The following is a 14,097-nucleotide window of genomic DNA, read 5'->3' on the forward strand; positions in this document are numbered from 1 at the left end:
GGCGCCTGTAGTCCCAGCTACTCGGGAGGCTGAGGTAGGAGAATGGCCTAAACCCGGGAGGCGGAGCTTGCAGTGAGCTGAGATCCGGCCACTGCACTGCAGCCTGGGCGACAGAGTGAGACTCCGTCAAAGTGTTTTTGGCTAGCCATGGCTGCCCTGTCTTAGTAGGGTTATGAGGTGACAGTTGAAGTAATTGTAAGAAGATATGCCTTTTACTTTTAAAAGTGAAGTGTTTCTATGTATTAAGATCTCATTATGAAACTTATACATGATGGTACTTTTTTCAGATGTGTGAGCTCTGTAATCTTTTAAGGTCCTGGAAACGGCTTTTTTTTTTTTTTTTGGAGACGGAGTCTCGCTCAGTCGCCCAGGCTGGAGTGCAGTGGCGCGATCTCAGCTCACTGCAAGCTCCGCCTCCCGGGTTCAGGCCATTCTCCTCCCTCAGCCTCCCAAGGAGCTGGGACTACAGGTGCCCGCCGCCTTGCCTGGCTAATTTTTTGCACTTTTAGTAGAGACGGGGTTTCACTGTGTTAGCCAGGATGGTCTCGGATCTCCTGACCTTGTGATCCGCCCGCCTTAGCCTCCCAAAGTGCTGGTATTACCAGTGTGAGCCACCGCGTCTGGCCTGGAAACAGTATTTTTGAAAGTACATTATATATCTCTATCGGGAAATTAAAATTGTTGACTTATATCTACATTTCAATAAAATGTAAGCCTGTTGCTGTGTTGATAGCGAATCTGTTTAACTTGTCGTGGGGCTGTTACCTACCTCAGTGAACTGGTAAAAGGAGAAAATTATGAAACATAGCTCACCAATTTTATTTTTTTATTCTAGTAACTTTAGTGTGGATATTTTCCACCTTTTTTCCTCCAAATAAGCCATTGTGGGTATATGTGTAAATCAGAATTTTATATATATGTAATTTATATCAAGTTATGTATTTAATTGCTTATATAAAAGTAGTGTTATATATGTGAGGATTATATTGACTTTCGTCAGTGGGCACATTTTTATTAGAAAAGTACTAAATTCTACCTCAGGTGTTCTGCCTGCCTTGGCCTCTGAAAGTGCTGAGATTACAGGTGGGAGCCACTGCACCCAGCCAGTTTTCACATTTTCTAACCACGATCCCATGTTCTCAAATATAAAGCTGTCATTACTGGTAATATCTTTTATGTAAACTACCACATCAACAAGCCTAATTTAATTTGCTTGTGTCATCTTCATGTGTGTTATGTTTGCTACTTACCACTTGAAAATTCTACCTTAGTATTCAGGAGTAATTATTGAATATACTAAAAATATATTTGTATTTTAAAGTATAGTTTATATTTTAAAAACTAAAATACTGTCTCCTGTCCCCGCCTCCCCCATCATATAGTTTTCTGATTCAGAATGTGCCAAAAAGGCTTTGGAACAACTTAATGGATTTGAACTAGCAGGAAGGCCAATGAAAGTTGGTCATGTTACTGAACGTACTGATGCTTCGAGTGCTAGTTCATTTTTGGACAGTGATGAACTGGAAAGGACTGGAATAGATTTGGGAACAACTGGTCGTCTTCAGTTAATGGCAAGACTTGCAGAGGGTAAGTTCCTTGCTACTACGAATGATTTACTGTAGGTATTGTAATGGAAAAGAAAGGTAGCCATGCAAACTAAGAAATGGAAAAAGATTTTATCTTGTTTTGTAGTTGGCGTTATCCTTAGGCACACTGCATGTTATTTTATAGATGATGTGCCTTGTATTAATGTGTGGAAATCTATATTATGTGTTTTGAACGCCACAGCATAATTTGCAAGATTTCCTTTATGTAGTGTTTATATGTCATACTTAGGAAGTTACAAGTTTTTCTTTTTGTAATTTCTTATTTTTTGATGCAGGGTCTGGCTGTGTTGCCCAATCTGGAGTGCAGTTGTGCGATTCTGGCTCACTGCAACCTCTGCCTCTTTGGCTGAACCCATCCTCCCACCCTAACCTCTAAATAGCTGGGACTAACAGTAGTAAACCACCACCACCATGCCTGGCTAATTTCTGTTTTTTTTTTGTTTGTTTGTTTGTTTTTTTGTTGTTGGTTGGTGGTTGTGTATCCCAGCACTTTGGGAGGCTGTGGCAGGTGGATTGCCTGAGGTCAGGAGTTCGAGACCAGCCTGACCAACATGGAGAAACCCTGTCTCTACTAAAAATACAAAATTAACTGGGCATGGTGGTGCGTGCCTGTAATCTCAGTACTCAGGAGGCTGAGGCAGGAGAATCACTTGAACCTGGGAGGGGGAGGTTGCAGTGAGCTGGGATTGTGCCATTGCACTCCAGCCTGTGCAACAAGAGTGATAGTCCATCTCAAAAAATATATAGAGAGAGAGAGATGGAGTTTCACAATTGTTGCCCAGATTTGTCTCGATCTCTGTTTAAGTGAACCACCTCCCTGAGTGCTAGCTAAGATAACAGGCGTAAACCACCACACTCGGCCCTCCTTGCAGTTTGTTTTAGTGAAGTGATCATGATATTAACCACCCAGGAAACTTCGTTTCTCTGCTCTCAACATAGTAAGAACTTTAAGACTATTCTTTTACAGGTACAGGTTTGCAGATTCCACCAGCAGCACAGCAAGCTCTACAGATGAGTGGCTCTTTGGCATTTGGTGCTGTGGCAGGTAGGAATTGAATCTTTTCTAATTTTAAATCATTGTTTTTTTCATCTAATTCGAAAATTTTCCAAATTTTTACATTCAAAAGGACTCACTGAGAATTCAATTCATCAAGTACTTATAACCTGTTAGTTTCTAGTCTTCTATTTAAGGAAGTGGAGATGTAAGCTAGAATTAACCATCAAAATGAGCTGTCAGGACAATTTTAAACCCTGCACCCCAGTTTTTAGTTGAAATTCATTGACATAATATATTTTAAATTAAATTAAGTGATATATTTTAAAATATATCACTTATTGAATACAAGGTCTATATTGTTTGATCAAAAAAATATTTGTTGTAATATTCGAATTCAGAAAATACTAGAGGCATTTAAAAAAGCTTTACTTTAAACTATTATAGTAGTAAGAGTGTAGAGACAGTTATTTTTCTTAATAGTACATACAAATTTAAGATCATGAATTGGGAGATGGAGATTTTGGAGACAACAGGAAAAGAAGGGTGAATTGACATTTTTACAGTTGTGTAAAAAGGGATTTAGTTTATAAAACACTCATTCCCCCGTGCACCCCTCCCCACCTTTTTTAATTTATTTTTTATTTTTATTTATATGACAGTTGACTTGCTCTGTTGCCCAGGCTGGAGTGCAGTGGTGCAGTCTCGGCTCACTGCAACCTCCGCCTCTTGGGTTCAAGCAATTCTTGTGCCTCAGCCTCCCGAGTAGCAGGGATATTTTTAGTAGAGATGGGGTTTCACCATGTTGGCCAGGCTGGTCTTGAACGCCTTACCTCAAGTGATCTGCCCGCCTTGGCCTCCCAAAGTGCTGGGATTACAGATGTGAGCCACTGCGTTGGGCCCTCATGCGTTAATTACCTGTAACTTCTACATTGACCCAAATCTAGGAGATAGGATAGGATTTAATTTTGAAATGTCAAAGACATGCCTTTAGAACATTATAAGAGGAACCTTGTAGTGTAGAGACCCGCCTGCCTCAACCTCCAAAATCCTGGGCTACAGGCATGAGCCGCCTCACCTGGCTGGTCCTTTGACCTTATATACGAAGTGAGACTGTAACTCAGAAGATATATTTTAGACCCTGCTAGTACTGCATCTGAATGTATGGAGAGGTCCTGTGGTTGCTTCATAACTTTCTTCGAAATTGAAGGCTCAATATTTAATTAAAGTAGATCATTTCTGTTCTTACATTTATTTTTTCACTGCTTTGCCTTCTTAGTGGATGTTCTTAAGTGTGTGAGTACCTTTAGAAAACCTGCCTTTGGTTTCATTTCCTTTCTATCAAATTGTATGACTTATCTTGAAATTTGACAAGCAGTTACTCCCTAGAATTTCTGACAATGATGCCAGTTTATACTTAGAAGAAGAATCAACCAGTAAGGCATTTGTGTATTTAACAGTCATTTCATCCCTCCTTAAGTTATTCCATTAGATTAATACATATTTTGAGTTTATAGTGTTAGCTGTTTGATCCTTTATAGTGAATAATTGTCAATTGCTACTTGCTCTAATTGATACTAAATTCATTACTTAGAGAATTATACCCTATTATTGCAGTTTAAAGGGTTTTTTTGGTTTTTTTTTTTAACTAGAAAACTGTTTACCTATTTTGCTTCCCGTTGTTCATATTGTTCTTTGACAATTTAGAAAATTTTTAGTTCCTGTTCTAGGTATTCCACTAAAGGGTGGTGAAAGATTTGTTTCTGCCTTCAGGGAATTGATACAGTGACAAAAAGGGGTCATTTATAGACAATTACTGTTACACCCTGGATGCTGTATCAGATACCTTGATTTGCTCTGAATATCTTCAGTTAACTGAAGATAATCCTCTGTTAAATATCAGTTCTACCGTCAGCCATTATTTCTTTTATTATGTATGACTGTACCTCTCGGGTTCTTTCTTATCATATAGTTTATATTAAGATTGTTTGAATGTAGGCAGCTAAAATCCTAAAGCTCCATATGGATTCCTGATAATAGTCCCTACCCTTTATCTATGTATCTTGTTATATTCTCTTTTAGTGCTGGTGGTAGAGATGATTTTAAAGATCATTCTGTTTTATTAGACTTACTATAAATTTCTTCTGCATTAATAACACTCATGTTTTAGGTGAATATCTGTGTAACTGATGTATTTCTCCAGATGGTGGTCATTAAAATACTACATATAACCTGTTGAAATAAAATTGTTGAGTGTTCACTGTGTTTGAGGCCCTTGTCCCCTAAGTCTTTTAAAGCTATTGGGTGAAACCAGGGGTGGATCATCACTATATCCACATTATTTTATTCTGCCAGTTTGATAGGCCCTTTCTAAGATAGGTTAGAGTCTTTATCTTTATGAAACCCATGCTTTATTTTTTACTTTGTCACAAATGATATGACAAATCATTTTTGAAATTATGATTGGGTTGATAAAATAGCATGGATTTCTGATATCTATACATTTTTTCCCATTTTAGGAAAAAAAAGACAAATTGTGTTATTATTTAAAGTTTATTGACACTGTTCACATGGTCATGTCTTCAAGTTCCTTCAGTATACACCAGTTACATTTCTTCAGCTCCCTGAGATGCCAATTTTGAGCACCTGGGACCCAGGTATTTTATCCTGATACAACTTGGGCTGCAGATCCCGGTACTTTTTTGCCCATGTTTTATGATCATTTTCTGTCCCCAGCAAGAAACCCGTGTATGTGGTAATAAAGTGTTGAAATTGAATCAGATTTTAATGAAAATTAGGTTACTGAATCAAAATTTTGATGTTGTATATTTCTATCAAAAGAACTTGAGGAGAGCATTATAGCACTGTGGCAGACTTAATCTTCAGGCTTGCCACTGTTGCACTCTGTAGCAGCTTTAAGATGGCATCCACTGTAGAAATCTAACGATTATATGAGAAAATATATTGGTCACATCTCTCTTATTTTTAATACTGATTGATTTTCCTAAACTTCATAGCTTGTAAGAAAACTCCAGAGATTTTTATGCCTGCCTTGCTAAATTTTTACACTAGGCCAGGAAATCATTAATCAAGTTGACCCATTATGGGCTAGATTTGACAAGTTAAATCCTTGAAAAGTCCTTAAAAAATAATATATACATACTGTTGGAATGGTATATTTCCCAATGGTGATGTTCTTCCTGAATTGGGAAATAATTGAAACTGTTACAGCTTTTTATGTGCACTATTGACAATTTTACAATATCCTTTTAAAGTGTTAAGTACTATGGCCACTAAAAATACAAATACTTGTATTTCCTCCCAAGTACTTGGAATTGAATTCTCAAGATCAGGGTTTTTCAGTCATTTTCTGACCGGTGTGCTTCCCTTTCCCCATTTCCCATTATTCCCAGCTGTATAGTAGTGTAGTGGAATTCACTTGAGATACGGAAGAGTAGTTTAGTCTAGGAAGAGAGAGGGAAAAGTAAGTTTCCCAGGATAAGAGGGGGAAAAGCCCCAAAGCCTTGTCAATGAGGAATGGGGAAGGAGGTTTTGCTGCCAGGTTTTACTAAGTACATTTCAATAAACCCTGCTGTTGTAGTCCTCTTTTATTAATGCTTTCCTGACATTTACCCTGTTAGTTGAGGCTCTTCATTGTTCCTGCACTGAGCTGTAGAATTCTCTTTTGTTATAGATTTGCAAACAAGACTTTCCCAGCAGACTGAAGGTGAGTTGAAGTGTTTCTATTTTTTATTTTTGCCTTTGAAATAGAATTAAATGTAGTAAGACAGTTTTCTGTATTTATTGTCATATTTTTATACCAGTAATTTGGACTGATTTTTGACACAATGGCACATAGTGGTATATTCATAGTAATCTGTCTATATTTCAGAAGACCTAACCCAAATTAATGGACTTAAAAAAAAATCAAATTTTTTTTTTGCTGTAGTTTGCTTAAAATTTTCAGCCTTGTTTTTGTTTTATGCCTGTGTGTTCTGAGTGTTGATAAGTTGCATATAGAAGTCAGGAAATGAAGTATTTTCTTGTTAACGAGTAGGCAAGTATTTTAGAACATGGAATCTGGAAGTTGTGTCAGTATAAAATTATGAATCATGCTATAAAACTCACCTTTTTTTGCTTAAGACATAGTACTCAGTGATTTATTTAAGCCAGTACCAAGCAATAAGAGGTTTATCCAAACTTAAATTACAAGCATATTTCAGAGAAACCATTCATTAAGTAGGCTATGATTTCTTGTTTTTAGTTATCACTAAATCTCTGTTGCTTGACATGAGCATTTTGCTGTTAATGTAAGTTCTGTATCTTTTGTAGGAGTATGCTTAATGTTTAGGGAAATGATTATGAGAAAGATATGTCATGTTCCATCATAGACAAGAATTAAATTTTTTCACAAACAAGATGCTTCTACTCAGTGCTGTTTTGTTAAGAGATTTTAAAAAGATTTTCCCAGATTTACTGTGTTCTGCATTGATCTAGGTTGAACATGAATATTTGTATAGTACTTTTTTTTTATTTTTTTTGGAGGCGGAGTCTCGCTCTGTCACCCAGGCTGGAGTGCAGTGGCACAATCTCGGCTCATTGCAAGCTCCGCCTCCCGGGTTCCCGCCATTCTCCTGCCTCAGCCTCCCGAGTAGCTGGGACTACAGGCGCCCGCCACCTCGCCCGGCTAGTTTTTTGTATTTTTTTAGTAGAGACAGGGTTTCACTGTGTTAGCCAGGATGGTCTCGATCTCCTGACCTCGTGATCCGCCCGTCTCGGCCTCCCAAAGTGCTGGGATTACAGGCTTGAGCCACCGCGCCCGGCCAGTACGTTTTCTTAATATTTTTTAGTATTCATGGTATATAATCATACTAAACTTGAGAAACTGGAAGAATCAAGTCTTCCTCAGTTGCGTTTAGACTTTCTAGTTTTTTCAAGGACGCTTCCATGTCTTCTGTAAGCTATTCGGTGATCTTCATTTTTGCATAGTTATAATACACTCTCGAATCTAACTTTTTTCCAGTAGAATTTGATGTTACATTAAAATTTTGTTTAAAATAAAACTTTATAAAAGAAAAAAAAACTTGTATATTACAGAGAAGCTAAAGTACTTGTATGCTACCAAAAAGTCATCATTTTATGATATATTTTATGCACAGCCCTAATTTCTCGGTGTAATAGTTTTGATACTTTAAGTGATCGTTTATTTTAATTACCATAATTTCTAATGCACTGTTTTATCCTTAGCTTTGTTGTTATTATGTTTTGGAATGAAATTTGGTCAGATAATATGATTACGGTGAGTTCTGTAACAGCTACTGGTAATATTTTTGTAAATCACGTGAAAGCATTGGAGCAACTGTCTTGGAAAATGCTCTTTAAACTTCAAACCCCAGTATGTTTTGGTAGTAGTGGATATTACACATATATGCTGCTCTTTTCAGTGTTCTTTTATTGTGCTAAGGCATCATTTTTAAAACATTTAGGATTTATTTTTCTTAATAGGATTGTTATAATAGGATTTATTTTTCTAGGACATTGTCTTTAAACACTTGGATGATTTTATATGTCTTTTAATTCTTTTATAATTACAGTTTTTAGATTTAAAAAACTTCATGGGCAGAAAGCTGAGAGATAGGAAAGGATATAGATTTATTTGGCATTTCAAAGGATTTTGTTTTATTCCTTCTTACTCGGGTATTGAGATTTTGTCTGATCGAATTGATTTTGATAACACGTAAAGTTTAATTTCCCTGTTAAAAATAGGATTCTCAAATTTCTGAATGTCTGTTTCAAGTATTAGGTTACCTCAGTTTTCTGGCACCTAAAAGCTACTGATACATACTTTAGTAGCAATATTAAATAAGGTAAAATACTCCAGTGACATCCTAGTTACATGCTTGGGGTGGGTTTTTGGTTTCGTTTTAAAGTATTTATGAGGGATACTTTCATGCATTTTCCATGAAACTAATTTCTCTCTCTCTTTTTTTAGCTTCAGCTTTAGCTGCAGCTGCCTCTGTTCAGCCACTTGCAACACAATGTTTTCAACTCTCTAACATGTTTAACCCTCAAACGTAAGTAATGGACTTTATTCTTGATATTTCCTATCAAGGTGTTAATAGAGTTGTTTTGAAAAGATATTTTCCATATATTTCTCTCGCTCTCTCTTTTTTTTTTTTTAAGATGTAGTTTCGCTGTTGTTGCCCAGGCAGGAGTGCAATGGCATGATCTTGGCTTACTGCTACCTCCGCCTCCCGGGTTCAAGCAGTTCTCCTGCCTCAGCCTCCCGAGTGGCTGGGATTACAGGCATGCGCCACGACACCCGGCCAATTTTGTAGTTTTAGTAGAAACGGGGTTTCACCATGCTGGTCAGACCAGTCTCAAACTCCCAACCTGATGTGATCCACCCACCTCAGTCTCCCAAAGTGCTGGGATTACAGGCGTGAGTCACTGCGCCCGGCCTGGTATTTCCATATTTCATTTGAAACTGCATAGTTTTGATCCTTTTAAAATAATTTTTCAGACAGGCGTGGAAACTATGCCTAGCTAGTGATTAGGATACTAATAACTGTTAGCATTAGAATGCTAGTAACTATGCCCAGCTAGTGATTAGGATGCTATTTTTTAACTCGTCTCATTGGTTTTAAATATCGTGTTTATAATATAGTACATCCAATCAAAATGTAGATGTTTCGATTTCGATAAGTTACATTTCATATAATGGCAGTTGTATGACTCATTCAAAGAGTCTTGAATTCTTTTCAAATTTATCTATAAAATGGTGATAAACTTTTGTAGTAAGTATCGTTTAATAGATAACATTGAAGTATTTAACTTTTTTTGTTGGAGCCAGAGTCTCACTCCAGGTTGGAGTGCAGTGGCGCCACCAGCTTTATCTCAGCTCAGTGCAGCCTCCATCTCCCAGGTTCAAGCAATTCTCATGCCTTCCAATTAGCTGGGATTACAGGTGCACACTACCACGCCCAACTACTTTTGTGTTTTTAGTAGAGACAGGGTTTTCTCATGTTGGCCAGGCTGGTCTCGAAACTCCTGACCTTAAGTGATCTGCTCGCTTCAGCCTCCGAAAGTGCTGGGATTACAGGCATGTGCCATGATGCCTGGCTGATTTTTGTATCTTTATAGTAGAGATGGGGTTTTGCCATGTTGGCCAGGCTGGTCTTGAACTCCTGACCTCAAGTGATGTGCCAGCCTCCCAAAGTGCTGGAATTACAGGCAAGAGCTGCTGTGCCTGGCCCATTTAACTATTTAAAAGTCACTTTCAGGTTATGCGGAGTCATAAAATTAGGTTGGGATTAATGTTTTCTATCTTATTTGGCCTTGATTTTCCCCAGAACCCTATACCTTTTAACTTTTTTTTTTTTTTTTGAGATGGAGTCACCTAGGCTGGAGTGCAGGGATTTGATACTGGCTCACTGCAACCTCTGCCTCCTGGGCTCAAGCGATTATCTTGCCTCAGCCTCCAGAATAGAAGGGATTACAGGCACCTGCTACCACTCCTGGCTAATTTTTGTATTTTCAGTAGAGACCGGATTTCTCCATGATGGCCAGACTGGTCTCAAACTCCTGACCTCTGGTGATCTGCCCACCTTGGCCTCCCAAAGTGCTGGGATTACAGGCATGAGTCACCATGCCCGGCCGCATTGAAAATTTATTGTTCAGGGCCAGGCATGGTGGTTCAAGCCTGTAATCGCAGCACTTTGGGAGGCCCAGACAGGCGGATCACGAGGTCAGGAGATCGACACCATCCTGGCTAACACGGTGAAACCCCGTCTCTACTAAAAAAAATACAAAAAGCTAGCCGGGCGAGGTGGCGTGTGCCTGTAGTCCCAGCTACTTGGGAGGCTGAGGCTGGAGAATGGCCTGAACCCAGGAGGCGGAGCTTGCAGTGAGCTGAGATCCGGCCACTGCACTCCAGCCCGGGCAACAGAGCGAGACTCTGTCTCAAAAAAAAAAAAAAAAAAAAAAAAAAATGTATTGTTCAATACCAGACTGCAGTGTTCTTTGGGAAAGAGACATTCTGTCAGTGTGCTTTTTCCCAAAGTATTTTTTTTAATTCATAGAATATTTAATTTTTTTGATACATTTGTAAATATATATAGTTGTTTCAATAGTATTTAAGAGTCCTTAATACTTTCTTACAGAGAAGAAGAAGTTGGATGGGATACAGAGATTAAGGATGATGTGATTGAAGAATGTAATAAACATGGAGGAGTTATTCATATTTATGTTGACAAAAATTCAGCTCAGGTATTTTCATCTTTATGAATGATGTTAGGTTGTTTGTCTCTACTTAATCTTCACACATATGTGGTGCATGTTACGGTCACTGTCTTCCATTATAGTTTTTTTGTGTGTGTACCTGAAAGTAGCTTTAATATAGTTGCTAAATAAACCCTCCAAAATAAAAGAAAATCAGTAACAGTTTGATCAGGGTATGAGAGAAGTTTCTAGTAATGCTCAAAGCTTGCTGTGAAATCTTGGCATCTTGATTCATTCTTAGACTGCATATAAATCATAGAGAAAAGATAAAACAGGGCAAGTTTGGGAGCATAAGTCATTTTTCAATAAAATTCTGCATATACTTACTAGCCAGTGGAACAATTATGGTAAACCATTTTGTGGTTATAGAGCACTAAGTTTCTACAGGCAACTTGAATAAACTTAACCTGGGTCCATTTTGTATACAGCAACGTCTTTAACTTTTTTTCATTTTTTTCTGTGTTTTAGGGCAATGTGTACGTGAAGTGCCCATCAATTGCTGCAGCTATTGCTGCTGTCAATGCATTGCATGGCAGGTGGTTTGCTGGTGAGTTTGAATTTATTTTTTTGACTCATTGTTATTAGGACTCTAAAATGAAGACGTTAAACCCAACATGTCTGTTTCTTTCAATAGGTAAAATGATAACAGCAGCGTATGTACCTCTTCCAACTTACCACAACCTGTTTCCTGATTCTATGACAGCAACACAACTACTGGTTCCAAGTAGACGATGAAGGAAGATATAGTCCCTTATGTATATAGCTTTTTTTCTTTCTTGAGAATTCATCTTGAGTTATCTTTTATTTAGATAAAAATAAAGAGGCAAGGATCTACTGTCATTTGTATACAATTTCCTGTTACCTTGAAAAAATAAAAATGTTAACAGGAATGCAGTGTGCTCATTCTCCCTAAATAGTAAATCCCACTGTATACAAAACTGTTCTCTTGTTCTGCCTTTTAAAATGTTCATGTAGAAAATTAATGAACTATAGGAATAGCTCTAGGAGAACAAATGTGCTTTCTGTAAAAAGGCAGACCAGGGATGTAATGTTTTTACTGTTTCAGAAGCCTAACTTTTTACACAAGTTACATTTCACATTTCACTAATGTTGATCTTTGGCTGATGGTTGAGCAGGTTTCTGAAATACACATCTAGTGTATGGAAATACAAGACAGCTAAAGGGCTGTTTGGTAGCATCTCATCTTGCATTCTGATCAATTGCCAAGAAAGGGAGATTTCAAAATTACAATATTTCTTGATGGTATCTTTTCAATTAATGTATCTGTAAAAGTTTCTTTGTAAATACTGTGTGTTCTGGTGTGTCTTAAAATTCCAAACAAAATGATCCCTGCATTTCCTGAAGATGTTTAGTGAGAGTCTGGTAAGCAAAGCAGTCTGAGAAAGAAATAGGAAATGCAGAAATAGGTTTTGTCTGGTTGCATATAATCTTTGCTCTTTTTAAGCTCTGTGAGCTCTGAAATATATTTTTGGGTTACTTCAGTGTGTTTGACAAGACAGCTTGATATTTCTATCAAACAAATGACTTTCATATTGCAACAATCTTTGTAAGAACCACTCAAATAAAAGTCTCTTAAAAAGGCCACAGGAAATCTTCATTTTTCAAATGTTATAAAGTTACAGAAATTTGAGAATAGAGTATTAGGTTCTTTTAGTTGCAATTCATTACTTTCCACTTGGGAAAATGTGCCAAGTCTGCGGAAACTTGCCCTCACCTTGCCCCCCATGAATTCCTTTATGCCATTATAGTCTAGCCGTGTGTATTTTAGAAGAATATATCAAAACCGAGGGGTTTACGAAAAAGAAAAGCAAACAGCCGGGCCTTAAAACCTGGGCATTCTTGGTCTCCTGCATTGGGCATATTTGTGAAGAAAAGTTTCACCATTTACAATACATACTTAACAAAATGGCTTAACTTCAAACTGGTTTCCCAAATTGATATATCTGCATATATTACTGCATTAAGGGGTTTTCAGCTTTCATACTAGTTGGAAAGTAAGCCATCACCATTTATACTCAATTCTCTTTAACTGTATCCTGGTAAATCTTTTGAGTAGGCAATGCTGCTCCTAATTTACCTTCAAATACTGATTTCCTTACCTCATTTGTTCAACTTTTTTTTGTTGTTGGCATTCAAGCACAAGTTTTACAAACTTAGTTCATTTAAAGAGCTTGAGTTTGGGGGAGCATCAGAATTTCATATGAGTCATTTTGTTTGACATCCCATTGTTTTGGTGATTTAATTTGAATGGAAACTCCCAAAGTTCAATTTTTCTTTTTGAGACGGAGTCTTCTCTTTGGCCCAGGCTGGAGTGCAGTGATGTGATTTTGGCTCCATCTCCCAGGTTCAAGCAATTCTCCCACCTCAGTCTCCTGAATAGCTGGGACAGGTGTGCACCATTGTGCCCAGCTAATTTTTGTATTTTTAGCAGAGACGGTTTTTGCCATGTTAGCCAGGCTGGTCTCAAACTGACCTCAAGTGATCCACCTGTCCTGGCCTCCCAAAGTGCTGGGATTACAGGCATGAGCCACTGCGCACAACCTCATTGAAAATTTCTCAATACCAGACTGCGGTGTTCTTTGGGGCAGAGACATTCTGTCAGTGTGCTCTTTTTCCAAAGTATCCCCTGCCATCAAATTTTTCCTTGAACCAAGTCTTGACAGGAAACAAATCTGCCGTGTCATTGCTTTCTAGAGAACTGGACCAGCAAACATGGACTTTAGTGGTTAATCTCATCTGTGCCAAAATTTAGTCACTACCACAGAGTGAAATTTGGTGTTTAAATAACGTTCAGAGGAAATGTGGTTGGAGTGTAGTAACTTGAATAGTGTTGTGCATGGAAAACAGGTCATTCTGAGTGAAACTGTTTATGTCCAATCAGTTCCTGAGTCAGCATCCCACTGGTTTGAAAATCTGTAGCTAATCTGCTAATGTCCTTAATTTCCTCCTGCCTGTCAGTATTCCAAAGTGTTCATTTAGTTTCTTTTATCTTTATAATAACAATGACTACCATCTTTGAAAGTTCTGTTGAAGAAATGCTTAATGGGCAATGCAGGTTAGTAACTCCAAGGTCTGTGTGGCCTAGGCAGGTGAGATGGACAATTGCCTCACTACAGAAGCTTTTTATCATCAAACTCTAGTAAGTTTTGTGGATGGCAAGCTATATAGATGGTTGATGACTGGTTAGAAAATCAT

General features: G+C 37.8%; 1 protein-coding gene across 4 annotated transcripts in view; it reads left to right on the forward strand.

Annotated features, from left to right (window-relative positions):
* Positions 1-12,486, forward strand: part of RBM39 (RNA binding motif protein 39) — a 44,085-nt gene extending 31,599 nt beyond the window's left edge. For 2 of the 4 annotated variants that reach the window (XM_011929131.1, XM_011929133.1), the window contains 7 exons: positions 1,383-1,587; positions 2,575-2,652; positions 6,296-6,328; positions 8,594-8,675; positions 10,764-10,869; positions 11,350-11,428; positions 11,516-12,486. In XM_011929131.1, the coding sequence (XP_011784521.1) occupies positions 1,383-1,587; positions 2,575-2,652; positions 6,296-6,328; positions 8,594-8,675; positions 10,764-10,869; positions 11,350-11,428; positions 11,516-11,616 (684 nt within the window). In that variant the 3' untranslated portion in view covers positions 11,617-12,486. Of the gene's footprint in view, positions 1-1,382; positions 1,588-2,574; positions 2,653-6,277; positions 6,329-8,593; positions 8,676-10,763; positions 10,870-11,349; positions 11,429-11,515 lie in introns of all 4 variants that reach the window. The other 2 variants (XM_011929132.1, XM_011929130.1) reach the window with 1 other exon arrangement.
* The last annotated feature ends 1,611 nt before the right edge of the window (positions 12,487-14,097 follow it).

Source organism: Colobus angolensis, unplaced genomic scaffold (assembly GCF_000951035.1).
Source record: "Colobus angolensis palliatus isolate OR3802 unplaced genomic scaffold, Cang.pa_1.0 Scaffold8, whole genome shotgun sequence".
In the NCBI taxonomy this organism is placed as follows: Eukaryota; Metazoa; Chordata; class Mammalia; order Primates; family Cercopithecidae; genus Colobus; species Colobus angolensis.